At 41.4% G+C, this 27,371-nt stretch overlaps 1 protein-coding gene across 4 annotated transcripts; it reads right to left on the reverse strand.

Moving 5' to 3' along the window:
• On the reverse strand, positions 1 to 26,722 carry DHRS3 (dehydrogenase/reductase 3). 4 transcript variants are annotated; one of them, XM_083803017.1, is made up of 7 exons: positions 26,492 to 26,597; positions 6,898 to 7,310; positions 4,160 to 4,303; positions 3,778 to 3,897; positions 2,751 to 2,989; positions 1,609 to 1,734; positions 1 to 863 (listed from the first exon to the last, which is right to left on the reverse strand). In XM_083803017.1, the coding sequence occupies exons 3-7, from the start codon at positions 4,244 to 4,246 to the stop codon at positions 779 to 781; spliced, it is 657 nt and encodes a 218-aa protein (XP_083659143.1). In that variant the 5' UTR covers positions 4,247 to 4,303; positions 6,898 to 7,310; positions 26,492 to 26,597; the 3' UTR covers positions 1 to 778. The 4 variants fall into 4 exon arrangements, with proteins under 4 accessions (XP_083659143.1, XP_083659141.1, XP_083659142.1 ...); XM_083803015.1 differs by lacking the exon at positions 6,898 to 7,310 and having other exon boundaries at positions 26,492 to 26,722; XM_083803016.1 differs by lacking the exons at positions 6,898 to 7,310; positions 26,492 to 26,597 and adding an exon at positions 26,232 to 26,475.
• Between the last annotated feature and the right edge of the window lie 649 nt (positions 26,723 to 27,371).

A 27,371-nucleotide genomic window follows, 5' to 3' on the forward strand; every position in this document is an offset into this window, starting at 1 on the left:
TTAATGCTAAAATATATATATATTTTCATCATAAATGAACAAAAATATTCAGAAAGACAATTAAATTTCATATATGAGCTCACTGATGGAATCTTCCACTATTCACACTGTATGCTCTCCTGACTGAGCATCCCCCTCCAGCCCTCACAGGTGCAGTAAGACAGGTTTCCTGGACACAGAACAGTCCTTCTGAGAGGAGATCTGGGTGGCCTTTAACAAAGAAAACAGCAGTTTGCTCCACAGCTTGCTCCTGCCTTGACATGAGCTGGGAGCAGCTTCATCAACGTCAAGTGAAGGAAGGGAAGGAAGCTTCCATTAAATGTCCATAACTTGTAGTTCTTCAAACTATTTTTTAAGTTTCCCATTCAAAAAGCTGAAATGAAATCATAATCAATTTGCAATTGCAGTTCCTCTGAAGAGAATGTATAAAGTCTGGGGTGTGATGTGCTGCCTCTCAGCTGAGACAGCTTACAGACACTTTAAAAACAAAAATTACATCTTAAACCTATGAGTAGATTTAACAATTGAACTCTAAAGAATTAAACATCATATAAACATTTCACGCTTTTGTTTTTTTCTTTCCAAGGGTCCATAGTCTAGTCATTCAATCCTGTGCAAAGGTCATGTTACTATGGATATGACCTGCAAGAAATGTGTTGCCTCAAAGCAGCGCAAGTCACATGAACAGGCTAAAAGCCAAAACTGCTGATTCACAGTCTTGTCAGCATTTCCATGCTTGTGTTGGTTTCTCTGACGAATAGTCCTTCCACCACCAAGTCTATGTTCGGCCTTTAAAAGTGTTCATGCAGGTGTAGCTTCCAGAAAACTTGTGGATTTCTTCAAGTGCTGCCTGAGGGAGAATGCTGCAGGAGAAACAGAAAGAAAATAAGCGGACCAGACAAACCTTTTAGTCTATTCCAAAAAGAGGAGATGTAAATATGTATATATGTCTTTCTTGTTCAACATGCAGTATTGTAATTATTTTTGACAGAAATCTCAATGTCTTGTTTCAGTTCCTGACCAAAACAGGTTTTGCAAAGACTTTGGTGCAAACTTGCATGGAAGCATGTTTTTAAATGTCTTTTGTATTCAGTTGTATCGGGATCTGAAGTTATGACTTTCTTTCCTTAGGCACTTTAAAATTCCTTTCCTAATCGTATAGAAAAATATTTTTGACAGTTTCACGGCTTTAAGAACGTTCTCTAAATACAGTTGTGATATACATACTTCATTGTACAGAAATCCTTTACAATACAAAGCACAGAGTCCAAAGAGTGGCTTACTAAATCAAAATCAACTCAATGCATATGTTAGTTGTTAAGAAATTTCTCAGATATCAGTTCCGACCTCAGGAAACAGAATTTTGGGAGTGAAACTCATTTCATAAAGGGGGTACTTTATGAAACAGGTACAGGAAGAAAATCTGCCATAAGAACCTCAAAAAGTTTTCCCTCTTTTGCTTCTATGACTCTACTGGGAATGGATGAATTGGTCTGATCCTGATCATCAGGTAACAGTCAAACTGAGGTTTGCCTTGGTGGACAGCAAGGATTGTACGCCAATCTTGCCTAACTAGCAAGGTTATTGCTAGGCAAGAGAAATACTTACCTTTTTAGGATGACAAGAACATGCATCGTCCATGGAAGGAGCAGGAAGGCTTGATTCATCTGCACGGCTTCTACTGTCCTCCTAGCCACAGTCTCTGGCTTGAGAGGAGGAAAAAGATTAGGGAACCTGAATAAATAAAGTAAAAAATAAAATAATTATTTGTTAACCAAACTCCTTCTTTAAGACATCACTGTCCAAGTCCTGTTATTCACTGAGTTTTCACTGGCTACTGGCATTCAGACATCCCCCAAAGCAGGCTGTAGGTAGCAGAGAAGTGAATGAAGTCCTGTTCCAACCTGTACTACTACTAAGTTAGCTAAATAGTTAAGCAATGTGTATGTTGGTGCCTTTAGGATGAAGTGGCAGAGAGTATTCAGGACCTTGACTCAGGGACTTTCTTAAATTGTCTGCAAACCAATGCCAAATGCTGTCTCTTCAGTGCTGGTGTTCTTCCTCTCCGCCGCACTTAGCTTGGTTCAAATTCTTGACAGGTGAAAGATGAGTATTTTCCCTCCTTGCTTTTAGTACCAAACACAAGGCTTTTCCTGGCTCCTACAGTGGCTTGACACTGCATATTTCCTTGACTAAGAGAGCTCAAACTAACAGGTTATTTTGCCAATTGTAAAAGATTAATTTGGTCTGCCTTTTTTTTTTTTTTTTTTTTTAATTTAGCTTGGTCTCTTAGATAGAGGTAAAAAGGAGGTAGTGACAGCCTTACTTCAGTAAATGGATCTCATTCCCTTTAGTGGGAAAGAATTGAGTATTTCAGTGGATAAAGAAGGAATTTGTACTGTTAATTCTCAAGTAATTTGTAGACTGCTCCTTTTTGAATGACCTCAATTTTCAGATTGCCTACCGTCCCTCTCTAGTGGCTGCAAATGGCCCAAATACACCCAGAGAAAAATAGCTTTCAGATTTCTCGGTAGAAGCAAATGTCTCACACAGTACAGGCAGGCTGTACGAATATGCCAGCAAACTGAGGGAACCAGTCTGATGAGTCCCAGGTGGCCTAGAGTGACCCTCTGTTCCCAGGCAGCCAAATGAGACATCAAATTCTCTTAACTAAATGAAGCATTAATTAGGAGTGTATTCTGATGATTCATTTAAAATGAGATGCTTTATTCTAGTTCCCCTGGACTGACCTGATTCTCATGCCCTGAAACATCTCTGTGCTTGTGTGGAAGGGCAGGACTGTTGTGGCATTCACTCCAGGACAGTCGAGCAGCCCCAAGGTCAGGCTCTCCATAAAGGCAAAGGACGAGGCTTTGGAGGTGCAATAGTCAATGGCACCAGGGATGGCTGACAAGGCTAGGACAGAGTTCAAGCAAACAATGTGTCCGTTCTGCAACTCCAGCATCCTTGGCAGGAATGCTTTGGTGGTCTGAAGAACAACACAGGGGAAAAAAAAAAAAAAAAAAAAGGTTTGCTCAGCAGAGATACAACAAAAACAATAGTTACTTAGTTACTGAAAAAAAAAGGTGACAAAGAGACAAGTTAAACTGCACTGTGTTAAGTTAGGAAAGGAGTGGGAGAGGGCCTTGTTGCCTTGCATTCTCTGAAAGCTTTTAAACAGGCAAAGTTTGCGTAGAAAAAAACCGGAATCTTTTCTAGAGCAGATGTAAGCAGTGCCCACGGATAAAGGCCACAAACAGAATGCTTTGTATTTTAAAAACATGTTGTAGAGGATAAAGTCTTCAGTGAAGTGATGAAATCACAAGAAGCTATTTTGTTTATTACTATTATCTAATTCTGAATGGAATGAGTTTCCTTCCCAAAGCAAGGCAGTCTCACGCTCCTCTCATGCTCCATAGACATCGCTGTATAGACAACTCTCATCTATGACCTCAGGATTTCTCAAAAGACATCAGATATTTTGCTGGAAATGACAGAACAGGGATACAAGGGCTTTGAATGCTAAGCTACTGGAAGCTTTTAATGTGATATTTTAGACGTAGCTGAAATCCATTTGAGAGAACCTGTCAAACTAAATCTTTTTTAGACTTCTTTCCTCTGGCCTTTGCCCCTCATACTGTGTTTCCTGCTTCCATGTCAGACTGATTTTACCAAGCATCATTTAGAAAGACCTTGTAGCAGCCACGTGTTTACTGGCTGTTATCTGTCACTCTCATTCCCAAGTCTGAATACATGAGATACGAGAGCTTATCTTACCCAGAACTGTCCTAGGGTGTTTATATGTTGTGATTTGAGCAGTGCATCGTCATCGCTGTCCATCAGGCTTTTACCATGGACCACAGCAGCATTGTTCACTAGGATAGTGATATCGCCCACCTGCAAAAAAGCACACGACTTGTTATAACTAATACCTCTCCTCACAGATCAGCAGTTACTATTATATTTGAATACTCCCTTATTTTCATAGCTTTTGGTGTTTTTGCCTGCATGCCGTGTAAATCTTCTGAATCACTTAAAACAGGTAGTTGGGCTTTGTACAATATAATCTGGAGGGCTACCTTTTTTCCAAAGACAGCGTTTTTCCTCATCAAAGAATTACTAATTTCTGCCTGCACACACAGTTTCCACACACACTAACCTTCTCCCGCACAGCTTTGGCTTGCCGATAGACCTCCTCTCGGTTTCCTACATCACAAATGAAATAATGGCATTCTGTCCCCATCATCCTGATTTCCTCTGTGGTCTCCTTCAGGCATTTCTCAGTTCGACCCCACAGGATGATCTGCAGCAAGAAACTTTTGTTAGAGACAAACTGCTTCAAATTTGAAATAATTAAAACATGCTTCTAACTTCAACAGTTAGATGAACATCTTTGATGTGTTTTCACTGCCAGTCCCTGTTGCATTGTTTCATTTAAGACTAACAATGACTTTGTATTACATGGAGGTAGGACTTCAGTATGGTGGTGGTAGATGGATCCCACTGTTGATACTCTGTTTACAGGTTGTTTACAAGCAACACAATAGCTACAACAAAAAATCAGATCTTTAGCCTAACACAACAAATATACAAAACACTTGGCAAATTTTCTCTGTCATGAAATTTCGTATCTATCCCTGTTTTTGCTAGACACACTCACACACAGAAAGATAACTTTTAATGCTAAAATAACTGACCTTCCTGTATATCTGGTATGTTACCTATTTCTGGTTCTACACATGGAGATAGCATCTGCTCTGCAGTAAAACATTTTTTTTTTCAGCATATGACAGGTAACAATTTGCAATGCTGACTGTTTGCAGGCTGGTGTCCTAGCTGCATTTTAAACAAGAGGTTCATGCTAATCCAAATATTTAAATTAGAGATTTCAAGCATTCATTTATTTTGCAACTAATGCACGTAAGATTTCATTTGCTACTCCCAAACACTGTAAAACTGATACAATAGTTCCTGTACAAAGAACAATACTGGATATCCAAGGAAACAAGACATTCAAATTGTATAGCATGGATTTGGTGTATAAGGAAGACATAACGAATGCAACCCTATCTGTGTTTCTGCACTACCACAGAAGTCAGAAATAGAAACAACCTGAAATGTTACCATGTTCATTAACTGTCACTGTAGGGTTTTACCCAGTATGATTTTTCCAAGTGAGACAACAAGATAGTCTCAAGTATAAAATGGTGTTTCCCCCACTATCTTTAAACTATTAACCTACAGCTAAACAGTTTTAACCAAGTTATTTTTTCCTAGTGCATGTAACGTTTTCTATTTCTTTTAAAGCTGAAAAAGAATATAATTCCGTCTCTATTCCATAAGACACCTATATATGAATCAATCTATCCTTTTTGCTCTTCAAACTACAGCCTTCTCAGTACTCATCACGTTATGAATGGTTGGTCACTTGTCATTCTGCAAAAAATAAACTACCGAATGAAGTCTGTTACCAGAATAATCTGACTGCTCTGTGATTCAAACAGCAGGATCCAAAAGAGAAAGAACAAAAGATGGCTACTGCTCACAACTGCAATTTAGGACAATGCAATTTTTTTCACAGTAGATTGCATTCATAATGCAAAAATACTATTTGGTACTATAAATGAGGACATTCACAAAATCAAATGTAAGTTTACTCTAATCAGGGAACTGGGAAAACGGACCTTGAAAATGGAAAGAGTTTTGTTGCTCTCGGAATGGTGTTATTTCCAGGCAGTGGCCTTATCACCTGTGATCCAGGCCTACAGTCGTTTCCTATATCACTGGGTACTGAGTATGAATCTGACTGTTATGTTGATTTTTATGGTTAAAAAGAAGTACACTTAAAACTTAAAAATTTAATAATCTTTAAGTTTTCCAAAAGTTGAAAGAACAGTGGAAAAAAAGTCTAAATTACATCACTGCTTATAACCAAATCCCTACAATTAACTTAATATCAGCAGAATAAGCATAAAAAATTAGGACCTGCGGTGTTCTCTTCCCACAATGAATGCCTTGTAGAAAGCTTTAACATGCTTATTTTTAAGGACTAGTTAAGCCTATCCCATAACTGGTACTAAAACTAATCTCTGGCAGGGTCAAAGAGCTCTTCCAGTACGACTAAGCAAGGCTGAAACCCAAAAACCTTTAGCAAAGCTAAAGCCTCATTCCATTTCCTAAGTGAGTTAAGTTTACAACAAACCCCATTTATAAATCATTGGTGCATCTCTAAACACACCAAAGAACTAGTGAGTTGCTTCACTAGAAATGTCAGAGAGAGTATAATTATGTCAGAGCCATTTCATGGGAAACCTTAACTCAGATGATCTCATTTTCAAGGGGAAAGCTGTGTCCAGACTAAAAAGCTGTAAGAAAGCATATAGCTAAAAATTTGGCTTGAGTACTGGCCTGTCTTCGAAAGCCTCAACATAACACCACTGGCCATCGGGCTTTGGCATCTACACAAAGCTTGTAAAACTGAAGACCATTTACATGCTCCTGTGCTCAGAGCTAGACTGGGTGATATTTTGTATGCCTACTCTGCAGACTTCAAGGGAAATCAAGAACGTGTGAGAAATTTCACAAGCTTTAAGGAAATATTTACAAAATACTGTTCAACTGTAACTGTAACTGCACACAGTCACTTGCTCTCTTTCACAACCTACATCTCTGTGGAAAGGGGAGGAGAAACACTACAAGCTGTCAACATAAGCATCGAGTTTGATGTGCAGCGTTTGTATCAGTGTGGACTTCAGCCTCTCAGCAGGATTGGATCAGTTAAGTGCAGCAAAATCTGCCAAGCTGAAGAGTGATGGAAGGTAGAGCAGGAAGAAGAGAGGGGAGTAACAAGGTATCAGACAAGGGGAGTAAATAAGGCAAGAAATGGACCTCACATACCCAGCACTCCAGGCTTTCCCTCTGCTACTGCAAAACAAAAAGTAGGTCCTTCGCTCTTCACTTTCATCTGTTTCAAACATCCACACAGCCCCTATTCCCCAGAGCTGCCACTGATGCATTGAACGTCAGGAAACATACATGGAAGAACAGTTAAGCAAAGGATGACCTGTCAAAGGAACATCTGTCTGTGATGCAACTCTTGGACATAACATTTTTTATGCCCCAACAGTTACTTGGGGACCTCTAATATCCTACAGGCAACTCTTGCAAGGTGACCCCATTAAAATTTGGGCCATCTGGGGAAGACAATTTGCTGGTTATCCTGCTGACAGCATTAACTTCAGTACTGATTTTTTTTCCATGGGAAGTTTTCATGTCCTTGATACTGTTCACACTCAGGTGAAGGCTTCAGCCTGCGTAAGAGACAAACAGTAAATAAAAGACCATTCTTTCGGGAGAGGTGAAAGTTCCCTAACGACACAGTGGGAAGTGAGGTTTCCTGCCGTCATTTCTGCTACTTTTTACAGGCGTATAAAACTCCAAACTCAATACAACATGCTTTCGGTCCAAATTCAAGCTTGAATGCTCCTACAAAATCATATGAGATGTTCAATTCCTTCCTTACATCTAATTCTTACAAATTAAACTGGCACAGGCTTCACTCTGGTCTCCTAGGATTTCAGGCCTTACAGAGAGACAAGACTTTCAGTGGCTGCATTAGCCTCACAGTTGGGGTTTCTTTTGCTCCCCAACTCCACCTTTACAGAGAGCTTTGGCTTGGGTTTCTATGCAGGCAATATTTCTGTCTTGTTTTCTTGCTTGCCACAGTTTTACCACTGTTCCTTAGCCCTCTTTTAGGTCCTGTTGCCTCCTGAGGAGATTTTCTACAAACTTAGAACTAAGCCCTTTGGTCTCCTGAATTCACCTCCTTCTGCAGGATCTGCAATTTGACAATTTGCTGTTTGGCACTCGTAAAGTTGTGTTATTTGTTATATTATTAGCTCTTCTCACTATGCCACTCAACCAAACAGCTTACGAGTTGGATCACTCATGTTTTCAATGCTCCTGAACAAAAAGTTTTGCTTGCTGTTGAACAGATGAATGGTTGTGGGGCTGGGACTGTTTTGCTCTTGCCTGTGAGCTCCAGCTCTGCGCTGTTGGCACATTGCTTCCCTTTACACTCCCTGCATCCTTTGCTCAGCCAACATCAAGAAAGCTTTAGTTTACCTTTATTCTGCTCTACTTAGGATTTGAGGGTTCTGCATTTGTAAGGAGTCTAAACTGCAGTTCAGGAAAAGGTCCATTTTATTAGGAAGCAGTTTAAAAACATGGACATGGGTCTAAGAGTCTACTCTGTGCCCCCATTCCTTTTTAATTCCAAGTTGGCAGTAACTGTATCCTGACTGGAGGCTTAGTCCTGGACAGAATGAGTCTTATAGACACAGAAGTTCCTGTCTGGGAGAGAGAAAAATGCAGAGGTAGAAAGGAGAAGAGACACAGCACTGCTTATTACACACAGCCTGTCAGGACATTGCACAGTCACCCATTTACGGTAATTTAATGGTGGATAGAGGAATATTTAATCTGTGCCTCGGAGAAGTTCTTGGACAGATAGCTTTCTGCCCTGGAAAGAATCCAGCCACCATTTCTTCTCCCCCTTCATCTCGTCACCCTCTCCTGCCTGCCCCTCCCTGCCGCCCCAGACACACTCTCCTTTCAAAAAGTTACTGACCAGAAAATTGGGGAGGGCAGCGGCCCAGCGAGGCGGCTAATCCCTGCTGCGGCAGGCCCGCTGCGAGCCTCCTGCCCTGCTCTTACCCCCGGCTGATCCCGGCTGGCAGTCGGGGCGGCAGGTGGAGTGTGAAAGCCATCGCCCCCGTGCCAGGCTGCCAGCAAGAGGCGGCCAGAGCAGGGCAGGAGTCTTCCCATCACTGGCAACACAAAGTAAGAGATTTATGGTGCCAGAGGAACTTAACACGCCTTCCTCTTATTTACCCCGAGAGTAGCTAGCGGCTGTGACATCGCGGTTTACTGCGGATTTTCGCAGGATTTATTCAGGAGCAGATTTTGCAAAACAAAACTTATCTCTCTACCTTCTCCCCTCTGGCAAGCCAGAGGAGTCCTTATCTGGCCTTAGGAAAATCATTTCAGCCAGAGTGGCAGGCTCAGTAGACGCTGCACCCTCCACTCCCAGAGGACTCGTTTAACTCTGGGCTTAATCTGCTAATGAGACATGCCCCGAGGTCAGAGGGGAGCCAAAAGGAAGGTATCAGCTGCTGCTGGACTAAGGCAAGACTTTCTAACAGAGGCCAGCGCTGGCTACATGCCCAAACCCCCAAACCTCGCTACTGGTTTCAATCCTTACCTTTCACCATAAAGAAAGTCAGCAGGAGTTATGCTTTTGACCGCCACAGAATCAGATAAGGCCACTAATTTATGTACATAGGTCTCAACTGAAGCTGTTATCAACCATAATATGCTTGTGTGATCTGTGCTCCCAGAGTCTCAGGTATTTTATTAGTGCATGAGATGAGGTAAGGGTTAATTTTATCTCATTTACAAGGTTATTTAACTTGTTTGGTCCAATCTTACTGCTAGCCTAAGTCAAGAACAACAGCAGAGGAATGTTGCCCTCTAACATCTTCAGTTAATTTGGCACGGTGTCTTCAGCAGACCTGCTGGGCTAGACTTTGCACCTCCAGTGAACTAGACCAGTACTGGAAGGTGTCCCATAACAAAAGCTGTTCTGAGACTGACCATGTGCCACTTCTTGACACTCGGGATTATCTGGACTGTATTTTAGAACAGAATTGTTCACCGCAGGTCTTTTCAAACACAGCAACATGCACAGTGATTAGGAGATATAACCCCCAGTCCAAAAGCTTCTGCATTTCACGAATCATGAAGCAATTGTCTGTATCAGCTTGCAGGCACTGAAAGATGAAAGTGTTGCAGAGAGACAGAAGTGCCCTTCCCGCCTGATCTCGTTACTGCTGCCTGCACTAATCAACCACTGCTCCTTGCCACAGATCAGCAGAGATAGGAAGTACTGGGTAGGTCAACACATTTCATTCCCTTTCAATCTCCTTCCTAGTCCAGGGAAACAGAAGTTGCTCTGTTGACTTGGTATCTGTAATTGCACAGACCTTTGTTCAAACGAATGCCTTTCTGCATCCAATACTGACAGTTTCTGCGTACTTTTAGGAAGTACAAAGTGTAGATAATCCACCGAACTATGTCAGTCTTATCCCTGTGTATTTGCAAAGCCTGTTAGTACTAACTCAGAGTTGGTCCTCCGAAGACATGCATTCCGGTGTATTCCATAATCCTGGCAGAATTTTGCATATCATGAGCACAGGAGCCTAAATCCCACAGCCTCAAAAGTGCTCCTGTGTTCTGCTTGTCAATGGCATAAGGGTTTTCTCCTCCACCCCTTCCCCTCTCTTGCCCCCAGGGCAAACTCAGACAAGTTATTTCAGGAGTCCTTCATGGGAGAGGCATGCTAAAGACAGATTACTGAAAGAGTGAAAGGTGTGGCTGTTCAGTGGGAAAAGCCAATCTTTGCTTTAGAAAGGAAAAAAAGAACCTTTTGATGCCTGAAGTAGGTCAAAATACTTAACCCAGCTCCTTAGTGACACTTGTATAAAAATAAGCAAACAAAGCAGGCCAGTGGCAAAATTTTCTCAATTCCCACAGTGGAAAGTGAATATCAAAGCTGCAAGGGACTGGTATAAGAAAGATTGCAGGTAAGCACGGCGGTATCAAAAGAGTAAGCCCGTTTAACTAGTTTACACACAAGTATTTCTGGATTGGTATTTACAAGTTATAAAAACATCAGACTATAGTAATTTAATTTGAATTTAACCCTGCCACCGTGGTAAACACAACACACAGTCTTTATTATAAGCTGCTTTGAGTTAAGGCCAGGAGTAACATACAGTAATGAGGATAAAATTCAGGTCCACAGAGACTTCAGGAGACTAAAAATGTGAATTCCGGTTCCTTTAGTCTAGAGTCAGAACTTTTATTACTTTGTATTTTGACTTAGCACTCAGTGGGATTAACATAATTCCCCTAAAGCAATGTCAATTTCAACTGTACCCCAGTCGCCCCTTTTTCTTCCTCTGCAGGAAGCAAAGCAGCACCTAAAAAGTCACAGAAAAGTATGTAAATACCTGTCTCCTATTCAACAGAGGCCTTCCTTGGAAAGAGAACTTTTCATAATTGTCTGCAAACAGGCATTTAAGACCAGCTCCTTCTAAAGGAGTGAACAAATGCCTACTGTTCTCACACTCAGGACTATTTAAGGACAGGTGGCCCCATGCTGACTTTTTTCCAGTGGTTTTTCCAATTGCTTTCGTCTGCAACATGAACTGCGTCTCCAGACTGCCTTGGGAGCAACACTTCTCAGCTCTGCAGTACAGAGCAGTTGAGGAAGGGGAAGGGTTAGGGTTGTTTGCAAGAAGAGGTCACGCAGGAGTCAGCCTTTACAATCCTATTAACGCTGGGACAGGGTCAAACGGAGTGCACGTTCCAACAAAAGCACCAAGTGGCCACAAGCTGTCACACTGCAAAGGTTCATGGAGGCATTTGGGGGGGAAAAACGACAGATTTTTAATGGTGAATGTCTGCCACACCATGTGTTAGAACCGGCCTCTGCTCCAGGGAACCAGAGCACACAAAGAAATATCCAGCAATAAAATCCTCTGGCTGCAAAGCAGAAAGAAGTGGCACATCTGGGGGCTGCAGAGAGGAACAAGGTTTTGAAAGTTATGCATTTGAGCTAGGGCTTTACAGATAGCTACCAACAGAACATAAGATTCTGTCCTGTAAAAATACCAAGCGTGCTGCCGCCTCCAGCCACCTGGCATGCCATCCCTATAATCCAGATTCATATAGAAATGTCCACAGAGATCTCAGGAAATTGTGGGAAGGGTAAACATGCAGGTGCAGAAAGCCCTTTTGTACCGCAAGGACAGCAGACAGGATGAAGCGACAGGAAGTCAACAAATGACATTTCAAAGGAAAAAAAGAAATGACTAGCTCTACTTGACAAAAATGCAACGGTCTCCTGTTTCCATGTTTTCTGTCCAAAATTCTGCATTATTATTTTTATTTCTTGCATATAACTCTCAGGGTAAAGAATTCTTCGCATGTGGCAGGTTTAATGTGCACATAATATAGTTAACCATTTACAAAGCTGTGTTGGCACTGAAGGGGAAGAGTGTTTTTGTGAAGTCAAAAACAACCAGAACTTTAGAGGACAGGGAAATGTTAGAAGTAAGGGATGTGCAGTTAAGAACTTGGATCCAATTCAGTATTATTTCCACCACCTTGATTGGGTGAAAGTAATTCCTCAAATTGCCCGGTTCAATCAACAGCTGACCAAAAGGTCTGCTACCTCTTAACTGACGCATTGGAAAAAATAAGACCCAACACAAATTTATGGAAAACAAGAATTACAGAGCTACAAACTGGGGGCCAACAGGATCATTTTTTAAAGAGTATGCCTTTACGTTTGGGAAATGACTTCTATTCTATAATGGAGTGCCAAATCTTGAAGCGTTTCAGCTTCTAGCGGAGAAAGTTGGCCGCTGTATCACCACCACCTTTGAAACTGCACCCAGAGTCTCCCAAGGGCAGTCCCCTGTGTAGCTTACAAAAGGAGCAGTTACACTTGAACACCACCTCAAAGAGTAAAAAAAGTTAGCTCTAATTCAGAGCATCTTCAGTTTTGCTTTTAAACTAAATCATTATGAGTATTTCATCAGCTCTTTACTTATTTGGGGGATATATAAAATTCCATTACGATCTCTATTAAAAAATACAATTTATCAGTCAGATGCTACACTCAAAAGGCAACTTCATCAGCCTTCTAACGTGGGGCTGGCTCTGAACCTTGGCAGTAATCTGAACGCTGCTGGATGAACTGGAGGGACGTTTACTCTACATTGTTAAGTAGTTCTGTGATGTGTCATTACCGTCCTCTTACAGGCAAAGGGACTTTGTATTGTGCTGTGCTGTCACATTAGCAGAATCCCAAAATAAAGTGGACAAAATGGTAAATGGATTGGAAGCTCTGATGGACAAGGAAAGCCGCAAGGAATGTTTAAAAGCCAGAAGAAGACACAGCTGGACAGAAAATCCCAGTTCTTGTATGAATATCACTGAAAAGAAAGACTAGGGGAAGTTTTTGAAGTTATTAAACTTAAGGAATGCTTGCCATGAAAACAGACACGGAAACCTATGGATGAATAACATTTCTAATACCGTCATTATAAACTATCCTCCAGAAAGTCCTGAAATGTGCTCCAGGTCATCCACATGCATAACATGATGCAGCTTGACTGAAAAAATAATTTCTCCCATAAGGCTACAGGAGAAGTACTGGGAGTTAAAATACCTACATTAAACCCATTTATAATCAGGATGCTAGGAACAGCTCCAGACAAGCTCCCCTACAGGCCTCTTTCTTTGTCTCCAAAAAATCAGAGTAGCTACCATTTCAAAACCATACAAAAGCTGTCAAAAGGAGTATAAGTATTTATTATTCAAAGAAATATGGGCTACTGCTTAGGAGAAAGCTCAATATTTAAATGCTTAACTGGTTTCCCATCTTTTTCTGTATGTTCCAAAATGTTATTTTTTAATGGTGGCTGTTGCTATGCAACAGGGCAGAATTTCTAAAATCTATTCATCTGTTGTATCTGTTGACTGTTATCAGGATACGTTTAACTCTCTCTGCCTATTAAGCCCAGGAAGATGGGAACCAGCAGGTTATAAGCTCCCAGGGCACGCATCCCCCAGAGGGGTGCACAGTGCCTCAAGGGACCTTTCACTGGCGATACCAATTCCCTCAATCCACAGCAAAGATGAAGGAGCAGTTACCCTGCTTATCAAAAATACGAAAACCAGCACAGCTCTAGCTAAATAAAATGGGATCTAAATATAGAAACAAAATTCACGATACTTACTTCTACCCAGAACTGATCAAAGCAACTCTAATCAGACTTCTCTACAATGATAAGGATTTAAATTAAAGGGGCTGGTCAGGCAATCCCAAATCAAGCTCTAGCATATTAACAAGTTACTGCTCCCTCGAAGTTTCCGTCCTTCCGATGTGATTGCCTGTCACATGCATGTTTTTTAGGCTACGTTAATTCACTTGAACGTGAACATAAAATGAATTAAACTACCAAAGAACATGAGATAAGCTTTACTTTCCAGTAAAATACACTACACGAATTAACCTGGTCGGTGACTAAGGGGGCAATAATGTAATAGGGAGGTGTGATAACTCCTTAATGTGTTCCAACTCAATCACAAGCAGAGCTCTATGCTCCTAAGGGTTTTCTACCCAACAGCCTGCAGAGCACAGGGGATCTGCAAACTATTTCTATGAAGAGTCGGAAACTTAGCCCTAAAAACCAGCCCGATTTGGGGCAGACGCACGTGCCCCATAGGATGATCCTTACTTGCACTGCAAAATATTTAGAGGCACACAAAAAGACTACAATAATTGGATGAACTGACCGCAAAGGACTGATCTGCGGGAGTGGTGACTGACAGCACTCTCCAGGCACATCAGTGAGAGATCTGGAAGGTATGTCACTGCTGAGATTGCACTTAGAAGTCTAAAGCCTGAAACAAATAACCAGACTTGGCCTAAATCTGTGCATCAAAACCAAACAGAAGGATTTTAACTGTTTTTATGGATTTTAGTGACTACAGAAGCCATTCTCACTTCAGGTATTGCAGAATAATTCATCCTAATTGTACTGACTCCCTTTGAAATGGATTTTTTTCATTCTATAACGAGCAATCTGATTATTTAGTTGCACTGAATTTTAATGACAATATGATGTACTGTTCTTGTCACATAATTTCAGTGGCTAAGAATTTCCTATTTTTCGTTTCCCCCTCTTAACTCAGACAGGAAGAGGAACTAAAATTGCTTTACAGAAGCAAAATGCTTTTCTAAATTTCTGATTCTGCAAAAACACTGGCCTAAAATAAGATAATGTCAGTGGCCAAACCCATCAGCACAGCACTTCCTCTGTGTGAGTGGTAAACAAGTGCAATGATGTCAGGAGGAGCTGGCTGACCCACTGCTGAACTCGGGCTGCAAAGAGACGCAAGGTGCCAGATCACTGCGCGCAGACTTACCCACACACACATACACACGCGTGCACACACGCATGCCCGTACAGCACAGGAAGTGTCAACAGAGCAATCTGCAATTGTTACACGTCAACTAGGGAAAGGAAACCCTGAAGGAAAAAACAAACAAACAACCAAAAAACAAACAACCAAACTTCATCCCCCCCCCCCCCCCCGAAGAAAAAATACCCACCTTCGATGGCCAAGCATTTTGCTTGCAAAGAGGCAAACCTCTTGCTTCCATAAAGCACACATTCAAATACAAATACAATCCAGACAGTCTCTAAAGTGCCTGGCTTAAAATCAAATACCAAGCAACACCAAGAACACTCCAAAACATTGCACAATCAGCGTATCTTAAAACCCAACTCAAACAGCTCACTCCAGGGAGACAGGACTCCCGTGTGTCCCAAGAGTCTTGGAAATGTTCTTACATCACTTCTGACAGCTCACTGTGGTCAGAGCCAGCCCTGGTCTCTAACTGCTTTGGGAAAGAAGTATTTGTACCAGCTGGATGTCTTTAATATTCTACTTGGAAGCATGACCTCTTTAAGGCAGTAAGCTGAGTTGTGTCCTCACTGGTAAGTTTGTTTCAGGAGGTAGGACACAGGGAATTTGAGTTTGCAGTCGATGTAAATCCAAGCTGCTAAAAGTCAACCTCGGGATTTCCTGTTCCCTCTCCGCACGACAACAGCCAAGTCTCTCCCAGTGCATGTGCTGATCACAGAGATGAGGTGGCTCTGTTTACTACTAGCAAGGGGATTAAAATGACAGATCTAGGACAAACACTAATTTAATCTTCACATAGAAAATATCCGATTGTCCGCTTTTGTTATTGTTGATCCCTTCTTCTTTAAGGGCAAGGACAGATGAACTGTGCAGTGTCTTTACAACAACATTTTCCACTCACATGAATTTATTTTAAGTCTTGTAACATTTCAAGTTTTCCTTAGAGTCCAGTACCAAGCATTAAATGATTATCTAAGAATTTCTGTTTTCATTTGAAGTGGTGCAAGCTTGTCCACTCCAAAGATATGAAGAAAATCTCGAAAATGTACCTTGGGTGTACCCACAGATTCAAAGGGCAAACAGAACGAACAAACAATTCCAATTACTTAAAACCTCATGCCTCTTCAAGCAGTACATTGTGATTTCTTAGTACCTCATGATTTCTTAACTTAGGCCTAGCAATACAGAAGACCTTTGCTGTAAGGTGAAGCTTCAAGAAACACTGAAATAAGATTTTGGTCAGTGTCTGCAGTTTTCACTTTCTGATTCAAGCTGGCTCTCCGAGAAACTTCGCTAGCAGCTTCAGTGCAGGACTTAGAGGGAAAGAGAAATTCTCAAAAAGACAAATATTCCCTATCAACACAACCAGGGCAAACTGATGTCTGTGCTGGCTGAGAGAAGGAAAACTAACGGAATGAGAAATCAGGCTTGAACTCCATTTGTACCTCTTTTAAAAGGTGAAAAAAATTTAAAATTTTCAGTTACATACATGATGAAATGTATCAGCCAGCTCATACCGAACACCAGCCCTCCTTTATGTAGACTCTTTCTTGTGGCTAAAAACATGCCAGACTACAGAATAATCACAGTCCAGAATCTATCCAGGCATTATTTTTATAACACCTCAAATATGTATAATTTTAAGTTAAGTGTACTCATAGGTACTTCTGCCACTGATTACACACTGAGAGCCATATTTATCGCACAGTCACATTGGTAAGGCATAACTGGCTTCAGCAGAGCTGCATTTCTGCTTTCAAACACCACTTTATTGTCATTAAGTTGAGCATTGACACATCTCCACAGGCAGTGTTAGACAACAGAAATCTCCACGTTAATCAAAATAAGTGAGCTCTGTAGCACTGTACATTGTAGCTACGAAGGTGGCAACATAAGAGTGGCCGTCCCCAGCATCCTTTCATAATTATGCATAGTTTATGGCTAAATTAATAGCACGAACAATTTAGATTAGTTACAAAGTCTGCCAAGGTACTCATCTATTCTCAAGTCTATTCATTAGAATCAATTTTATCCCTGCTGGGATAAAGGACAAACAACATGCACTTGACCCTTTCCGACTGGCGTCAGTGTGATCAGCCAACGCATCTGGCAGTGCCTGGCTCTGACCTGTTCAACTGCTCAGCACGTTGACATGATGCTTTGAAGAAGAGTCTGGGCCCAGCTAAGAAGATCTCTCTAATAATTGCTGCTTTATATTCCTGAGAAGCACACAGGTTTAAAGCTTCCACAGTTTGCTCTCATGGTGTGGTCAGCTCTGAGGATGCCTTTAAGAGTTTTCCTTTTCAGTCTCCCCTCCCTACACAATACCTTAAGACAGCAATGGTATTAGATCTGTATCTTCAATTCAGTCCAGAAATCAAAGTGAAAAATGAACGTTAACTACTCGCTGATATTTATTAATTCACTTTAAAAGAAACACTGAAAATCAATTATCATTATCTGAGCTCTGCTCTCTGGGGACAGCAACGGGACCTGAGGGAATGGCATGGAGCTGGGACAGGGGAGGGTCAGGCTGGGTGTTAGGGAAAGGTTCTGCACCCAGAGGTTGTCAGGCACTGGGACAGGCTCCCCAGGGACACGGTCACAGCACCGAGCCTACTGGAGCTGAAGAAGCGTTTGGACAACACTCAGACATAGGGTGTGGGTTTTGGGTGGCCCTGCGGGGAGCCAGCAGTTGGAATGGATGATCCTTGTGGCTCCCTTCCAGCTCCGGATATTCTGTGATTCTATGACATTTCCATACTGCTCAGATGCACAGATACAGAATTCACTCTGTTTCATGGGAAGGAAATGAAGAGGATTGTCGTCTCTTTTCTTGCTCTGATACCTCCTGAAGAATTAATTGGCTACTTCTGTGGAGATCACCATCATCTGTTCGTCCTAGTTCTTGGAAAAATTGTCATAATACTTTCATACCTCTTGGGTAACTGTGGGGCTAACTTCCTGGTCATGGCTTCAGTAGTATGCTGTAAATCAGCAGGTTCTTGGCATACTGGCATTGTACATGCTCTCTTTGAATGCTGCTGATCTGCTTGAGGAATGGCGTTCAGAATATAGTCAGAGTTTTCCAACTTCTTTCTTCATTCATATTTTACTAGCCACTACACATTGTCATCCGAAATGTCCCGATCAGGACAGGTTTCCATAACAAGGTAAAAAAGAAAACAACATGAGATCTTTGATTCCTTCTAGACATTGCAGTCATAATGCTTAAAAATGTATGCAGGGCTTAAGGTCATTTTCTTAAAGCAAATTGCTGTACCGGACTAATTAGACATTAGCTCAACAGCATGTTTAACTCATTTTATAATGCAGTAAAAACTATCTATATATGTTAGTGCTTTAGATGGAAATAGTTCTACAAATCTGAGTCAACTTTTTCCTAGCGTGTGCCAGACTTATGACATAAATGTAACAGAAATACACAGCAGCACACTTACAAGTGACGGAACCACACAAAGAAAGTAGGGACGAACCCCCTTAGAAGTAAGAGAAAATCACAGACTAATAACATCTTGTCAGCCCTGAAATTCAAAATGCAGCATTTTTCTTTTCTTCAATCCAAGTAAGACTAAAATTGTATACCTGGTTTATGGCTTTCACCACGTCAACTCTCATTTCAAATGTCACTGCCTCTTCTCCAAGCTTTCCATTTTAAGGTTTTGTGTTCACTTTGAAGGCCACCATCCCCATTTTAGCAATCACTCTCCACTTAGCCTCAGAGCTCCTGCTGCCACCTTGACCTCCCACCAGTACATTTTCAAAAATCATTTGTTTTCTACTGCACTGTCTACGTCTTGAAAGTGTACTCAGTGCCTTCACCTCTGCAAACATTCCCCCAAACACTCCAATGTTGCTAGGCTAATCCCACCTTAAAACCTTTGCTGCTGTGATGCTTCTCCAAAAGCTTAAAAATGGTTAAATGAGTGGTACTGAAATCACTTGCTTAAAAAAAAAAAAAAAAAAACCTTCAGTACAGACTTCTGTGTTTGTATGAAGCTGTTTGCCTTTTGGTTTATATTTACATTGTAAATTCCTTACAGCACTGTCACAGTCCCTTTATTTTGTGGGAATTTTCATTTAACTATCTTGATCCCAATCCTTAAGCACTTTAAAAAGTGGTGGATTAGGGTATGACAACATAGCTCAGTCTCGCTGGGACAGTATTTCCACATGACATCACTGCATCCTGATGTGAGATGACAAGCTGTTACTCTGCCAGTTCCTCCTCTTGTTAGTGTTATTTATTCTCCTTACAGCATGCTCAGTAACAAAAGACAGGTATGTTCTAAATCATAAACTAAAACAGCTCCAGTCAGAATGCTGCTGCTGAATGAATGATGTCTGCGAAGACATCAACAGATCTGATATCTGATAAATTCTGGCTGTGCTTGCCAACAGAGACACTTATTCAGCATGTTATTCAAACTGCTGGCTTTGGCACCGGTACACATAACAGGCTTAATGCCATCTAAGCCTGGGACTTGACACAAGAGTTCTTCTGCCCATCCTTAAGTTCAGTCAACAAGGAAGTGAGCTGACAACAGGAAGCCGTTAAATAAAATTGCTGTCAGTACATAATCTTTACAGAAAGAAAGCCGTTCTAGACAATATAAAAGTAACTCAATCAAATCTGTGCTCTCACAGTTTACCAAAAGTTCCAAATTAATATATTATTTTGCATGACATGGGAAAATGTTCACTCCCCAATTCTTTTCACATACTTCTGGTTACTTGTAAGTTATGACAGTCTGTAATAAGTCACTGCATGATTAAGTTCTTAAATTTAAATACGATTAAAGGAACCATTAAAAATTTACCTGAAACTGTTCGGTTCCTATGTTTTTTTTCCAAACTTCACACACAACAGGAGAAATTAATTACTTAGAACCTCAGATTTGCACTATAGGTAAATATTCTCTTTCTACTAAAATAGCTACTAAATAGAAAAATAAATCCCTTTGATGCACAATCTTTTGCACTTTGAGACATGTCAGATTGCTATTTCCGTATTTGTGCTGCCAGAACTCCTACAACAAAATTCATTAGATACATGGAGTTTCTGCCATTCTGGCATCTGCACAGGGCATAAAAACGATTCAGTATGTGGACAGCTGCTCTGTTGACAACATTGTCTTAGCACTGGTACCTAAAAATATACACGTAAATTTTACAGTAAGCCTTTTTTCAAATTATTATACACCAGGCCAACTAAACATCTCTTTGTGCAGTAAATTTGCATGCTGCAACTGCATTGGGTAAGGTACATCAGGAACTGTGTCTATTTCTTTAAAAAAGATAATGAATTCATGACACCTTTACAATGATGTTAGATCATGGTAGCTGTTAAAAACAAATACATGGTGATTAATCATAGGCTATGGAAAACCGGTTCCTCTCAGCTGTGCAATTTTGTTATTTTAAATCAGCTACTTTCCGTATATCAGAACTAATCTCCTCTGAGGTGGCCAGATCAGGTCTGTTCATGTTCTGAACTGAGAGTGGGTTGCAAGATACACATCAGAGATTACTGGTAGAATGCAAGCGTCATCTTGAGGACTGGCTCAGCCACAGTGGATTTCAAAAACGACAGACAGCAAGTAGGAGGACTTGCTTAGTGAATTTACTCCTGCACATATCAGAAATTATACTCTTTTGTACATGACAAAAGAAAAGTTTTCTTGTTTGGAGCACTACAGCCTTTCTAGGTGGAACTCCATGGCAGATAAATATTCCTAAGCATTAAGAATTTGATGTCACGTTCTTCTTTCTGTGAGAGCTAACATTCAAACACAGATTAGTAGAACATTTGACAGGTTCTGAAAGTGAAATCAGAGATGAACAACCGAGAACAACCAATAATTGAAGAAGTATCTAAACTTAAGAACTCTATAATCCATGTGAAATCCTAAAAGCTTTTATCCTACACCTTAAAAAAGGTCACAGATTGGAATGACTTACTTTTAGCATCAGTCTCAGTATTTTGCCCTCACTTCAGGAGATCAGTATTACTTTCATTTCCAGCTATAGTTACAATGCACTTAATCTTCTAAAATATAGCATTGGTATGTGTTACCAAAATTAAAAAAGTATATACTAATTAATACACAGCAGGACAATGCTACGTCAACATGGTTTATAAAGACCAATGTAAAATATTCATAGAACTATAGACACGGCTTGAGCAGACAATGTGAGAGGCACATACCATTGTAGAAAAGGATTTCAAAGTTTGCCAGATTTTCCATTACTGGGCATACCAGGCTAAATTCTAAGACTTTGTCCCATCTTTCTGCAATACTCTCCTCCTAGTCAGAATTTATAGCCTAAAAGCTCACTCAGCTAAAACCCTCCAATTATAAATGGCTCTCAAGCACCTGAAATTTCTATGAGGTTTTCAGTTCTGTTGAATTTAGTAGAACACAGAAGAAAACCCGCTCCGGTCTTCCCTGCAGCAGTGCCAGCTTTGTGCAGCTCTCATCCCTTCCTCAGAGCTCCTTCCTCCTTTGATTTATTCCCATCCCAACTGCAACTGCACTGAAAGAGGTTAACCCATTCAAATCGCAAGGGGTCTTCCTAAATGAAGATACTAAGGTCTGACTTTAAAAATGTTGTGTAATGACAGAATGAACAGCCGGGATTTCAGGAGGGGAGATGTAGCCTGATCAAAACCAGGAGTGATATAAACCATATATATATATATACACACACATATATACACACATACACATATATCCCAAAATAATCACTGTGTTGTTGGGTTTGTGTCATTCTGCAGCTGCCCACCACATTGTCATCCTGTTAGAAGTACCTTGCAGACTTGCAAACACAACTGTCTAGACTCCAGTGCTGACAGAGCGAGGTCATGGCTATCAAGCAGTACATTCCATGCAAGAGCAAAGTTTCCGTTTCTTGTTTTTGTTGGTGATACTAGCTCCTTGCCATCTAGTAAGGGCTCTTGCCTGTCCTGATATTCCAGACTGCTTACCTCATCCACTGCTCAAGCATGCAAACCCTTTGAGCCTTCTAGTCTTCTGCAATACAGGAAGTGAACATCCAGAGAACAAAACAGGGAAAGGAGAGATCTTTCCATGTATTACCAGGTCATTTATTGAACAGTGTTGAATATGGAGAACTCTCAGCAAGGTTAACAGGAAGTGTTAGACTCTCCTCTGCAGCAGCATCACCCTAACAGAAGGCTAGGGCTGCCCCTAACCCACCTGGCATTTTGGAGACATGTCTCTTGTCAAAACACCCTTGATTCATCAAAAAGGCAAACAAATCACAGCTGGAGGAAAAAAATAAAGCAAAACTAAGAGGACAAAATATACATACTTTGAAAGAAACTGAGATCACAAAAATGATCACAAAGAAACAACAGAAAAGCACTGCTAAGATCTCTTGTAGACACGCTACTGAAGATCCATATTGCTTATTGCTAAGCCCAGAGCATTAGGTGTAACTAAAAAGACTAATGAAAATCAATGGCATTTGGCCATTTCCCCCACAGGAAAGGCCAAAGATATTCTTCCAAAGTCACTGTCAGATAATCTTGAACACTAAAATATATATTAGAGTCGGGGAATGTGTTTCTATCTTACAATTACAACTTCTTTCAGTACATTTTATTAGGTTTTGGTAACACTTAATAACAAAGAATGCCTATGAACCAAGCATCTCTTTCCTGTTCAGCCAGACCTCAAATTAAACCATCTGTGAACAAAATAAGTTAAAATTACTACGAAAAAATTTAGACATCAAGGAAATGCCCTAAAAAAAGAACTGACAAAGAGCAAGACATACAAATGACACACAAAAGACATACAAATCAAAACTTCATCACTGGAGATCATCAAAAACAGGGCTGACAGATCTCTGGCAAGGGCACTGTAATAGAAAATGCTGTAGGCGAAGCGAATGGCATAGAGGAACACCAGAAGCATTTTCCAACTCTAACCATCAGTGAATGAACCCATTCAGCCCCTACGTCCCTCTGACTATTCACATCTGTAAAGGGCTGTTCTTCCATGCAAGAAACATTGTTCAAAGGGCTCCGTCTTCTCAATATTAACTCAATTATACAGTATGTTCTTTGCAAAATACCATTAAGGTTTGGAAGGGGATTTTTATTTCATAGGCATTAAATCATGAACTCAAAAAAAATCTTTCTCCCTTTTCAGTAACACAGATATATTCTCCCATTCTAGCTAACCATAGAGTATCAAAAGTTAAGCACCTTAACAAAATTTCCAGTGTGTGAGACTGAGGCAGATGTGAGGATCTGTTGGTCACATACATTTATAGCTACAGGATGCATTTAAATCCTCAGTGCTTCCCATGGCCAAGTAGCCTTTGAAAACTTACCCAAAAATGAGCAGTGGTGTATGGATCCTCTGACCTGAACGGGAATGACCTAATCATTAAAGTCTCTCATTTCCTAAAAATTGCTGGTAGTCTTAACTGAAGAAACTAGAAGATACATCCTTCTATAACTGAAGAGACAACTAACACTGCTGTGTCCCTTTTTTGGCAATTTCATCGGAAAGGCCAATGAACAGCAATGAGAAAAGAAACCACTTAAGAAGAAAATGTCTCCTAGACATTTATCTCTTCAGGTCTTACTTGAGACACAATGGCAGAGCAATGGAGTTAAAGAATGGGGGTGGAGAATGGGAACCAGGGTGGATTTACATGATCATGCCCAAGAGACTTCTTGTCTGCCAGCTTAAGAATTTTAGTCTCCATGCTCATCCGTCAAGCTGAAGACACTGTATTTCCATTCGCCTAAAGCCTTTCCTGATTTATTTCTTGACATCTTCAGAGCTTTAACTGCAAGATCAAATTTTACACTTAAAAACTTGCAGATGTGACAATTCTTAATCTTCGTGAAATACAACACTTGTCATCTTACGTAAAAACTGCTCAGATACATCTAATTTGTGATTAACAAAACAAGCTTCTGAAAAGAAAGTTAGAGCAAGGTGAAATCCAATCCAGTCTAATTATCAGAGGAAATTTCATATGCTAACAGTCTCAACTAACCCATCTTTCAGAAGATTCTAATCTCAAAAATATGGTTGTATATCGCCGCCTACCTCCAAAACTCCGCCACTATGTCTGTGTGCGCAAGCGCTGTGATAACTTTTTCAAGATATACTGCACACCCACTATTAAAATCTGAATATAAGTTACTGTTTTCATTCACCTGTAGGTAACACTGTGCATGGCCTCAGAATTTTGCGCCTTGGTGGAAGCATTTTTCCAAACATGGAATATTGTGAATATACCACCTGACAACCAGAATCTGTTATAAATTATTAATTATGATCAATAATTCAAGATTTACATGTAATTATAAAACAGCTAACCACATACAAAGGCAAGAGAAAAATAGAATAATTAATTCTCAAAAGCCTTACTGAAAGATGACTTGCTAGCCACTTCAAGTCTTTCTCGGTTCTTTTCGATTGTCTAAGGCAAAGCAAAAAATCAAAGAGTAATGCCAAACAGAGGGCTTGCATTCTGCATGGAGACTGCACTAGACACAGAAAGTCAGGGTTGAGCACAGAATGCAGGAAAGCAGTGAAACCTCAGAGCAAAGGGAATTGGAACAACCGCACTGAAGTAAAATTGTCATTAAAGATGCTGAGGAAGAAAAAGATAAGCCTACTTCACCGTTGCTAGAAAGATGTGTCACTTCCAAAGTACCAGAGAGGATCATAACTTGCTGAGTACCACATTTGGCTCACAGGATAGCCATGGTTTGACTGAAAGGAGAATCTAATTCAAGTTCAGTAAGAGCAAAAAGTGAAACACCTTGATGACAGGCATGGAAAAAAACATACGACAAAAAAAACACCAAAGTTGTAAACAGTAACTAGCAACCACACAGCATTTCATAACACCACATGAGACAAGTACAAAGCTTCCCGAGAATTATTCTCTTGTTTATTCTTTCCTTCTAAGATATGTAAGGATTGTAGAGATAAGACATACAAATGAACTACAGTCTGTATCAGTTTACAAATCCTCATCCTCAGCTCCCTAGCTCCTCTTGGCCCATGTCAGTTAGGGCTGACTACCATTGTTCAGCTTGCAGCTGAACTGTAGCTAAGCAGCTCCTGAATTAGCTGGTGAAATGGTGGCACTTTAATACTCAGCTTAGCATAGCAACCAACCGGGCTAAATAAATAAATAATGAAGCACGGTATTCTACCAGATAATGTAAATACACTTTCAGCAAATTGCTGGGGTCCAAAGGTCAGTCAACTTGTTTGTTCTGTCTCCAAGAATTTGTAAATCTCAACATGATGTTTAAACACAAGCATATACAAACATCAAAGTTCAATGCTGACATATTTTACGCCTCAAAGTTGTACACCAGAACAGCTCCATATAGAAACCACATATAGAAAACTTTAGTGCACGTATAAGGAAATGACAAAACAGTATCCTAAACTAAATGCATATTTTTCTTTAAATATTTCCCCATTCTGCATTTTTCTTCTGCTTTATTCTGTATTTGCTTCTATTCATCCTCTCTCACGTGCTGTAGTATTTATGCAGCTGTCTAATTTCATGATTCCTCCATTCCATTACCCCTAAATGGGGGTAAAGAGGAAACTTGAAAACTCAAATCTTGCCTCAGGGCATTTTTTATTTTATTTTATTTTAATTATTCCCGAATGATTCACGCATAGGGGGACACCTGTAGTTATGAAAGCACAACATTTCAAGGTGAATGGCAGTTCCTGAGCTAGAGAATGGGCACACCAGCTACACTGACATTTCTAGGCTGCAGCGCAGACAGACCGTTCTCCCAGCCCCTCTCCTTTCCCAAAGGAAACGTGCGAACAAACTCCCAGCTCACGCTCACGCTGTGCTTTTCTTCCTTGCTGGGCCAGCGTTCACCTTACCTTTGAACAGCTCGGGGCTGGCAGAAAGCAAAACACAAGGGACTTCAGAAACCACTTTGCACGTGGCAAAGCATTAGGGTGAAGCTGAACTCTTCTCCCCCCGTTCCCCAAAGCGGGCACCCCCCCGGGGCGGGGAACAGGGCCCTCCCCGTGCCCCCCTCCGGCCGACGCGCCCGGGGGACGGCAGGCTGCAGGGGGGGGTACCCCGCGCGGGGGCCCCCTTCTCACCTTCACGTTTTCTTAGCCGAGGTGCGGCGAGCCAGGATGCAGAGGAGGAGGAGTGGGCAACTTCCGAAACGCGAGGCTCGGCACCGGCTCGGCAGCGCTACACCCAGCGCCCCCCTTCTCCCCTCTCTGTCCGTTTGAACGCGATCCCGGCAGGCCCACCCCGAGGTGGGGGCACGGGCTGCAGCCCCCGGGCCGGAGGCTCCCCAGCAGAGCAGCAGGTGGCCGCTTCCTTCCCCCATCCCCTCCGGGTGGATGCTCACCTTCCTGGCTCCTCGCCTCGCGAACTCCCTGGCCAGGTGGCGGCCGATGCCCCGGCCCCCGCCGGTGATGAGCACGCTCTCCCCGGACAGGTCCCGGAGCTTGGGCGGCAGCACCGCGCACACGGCAGCTTTCACCACCAAATAAACCATCTGCACGGGGAAAAGCAGCAAAGCGCCCAGCCATTTCCAAATCATCCTCTTCTTCCAGGCAAGCCAGGAAGGCAAAATTCTCTTCCAACCCTTCACAGAACCAAGTTAAGAGAGAAAGAAAACCACTACCCTTCATGCACCCCCGGATGGGCGACAAGTCTTCAGCCCCCTTCCGAAACGTGGGGGGCAACGGATTCTTGGACTGGAAAAATCCTTCTCTTCCCCTAAAAAATCGGGGTAGGAGCAGAACAGTGCAGAAGACCAAGTCACTCCCCTGCTTCTTGATCGATGTCCTTTGGGATTGTCACATGCAGGTAGAACGGTTTCCTCGCTGTATAACTGGGAGACAGTTTTTTTCTTTTTTTTTTTTTAATTAAAGAGAGAGAAAAAAAAAAGTAAAATTAAAAGTAACCATACATCCCTCCGTTTCAAAGACTGTCATAAAAATCCAGTATCCAAGTGGAAGGTTTTATACTTGGAAAAATAAAATAAAGCAGCCTATGTCTCCAAATTTCAGCCTGCAGTGCCTTCCAGGCAGCTCATTTCTATTCTTAGACTCAGGAAATTGCTTAAATAAGACAGAATTGCCAGGACTTTCTTTTTAAGAAAGGGTCTATTCAGGGTAAGGTTGTTGTTTTTGTTTTAATATCTATAAATATCTCCAGACGTCCTGTCCTGAGCCGGCTGCAGAGGGTGAGCTGATAACCGCCTCTCTCTGCCCCCTCTCCCG

This window comes from Anser anser (assembly GCF_964211835.1).
Source record: "Anser anser genome assembly, chromosome: 17".
Taxonomy (NCBI): domain Eukaryota; kingdom Metazoa; phylum Chordata; class Aves; order Anseriformes; family Anatidae; genus Anser; species Anser anser.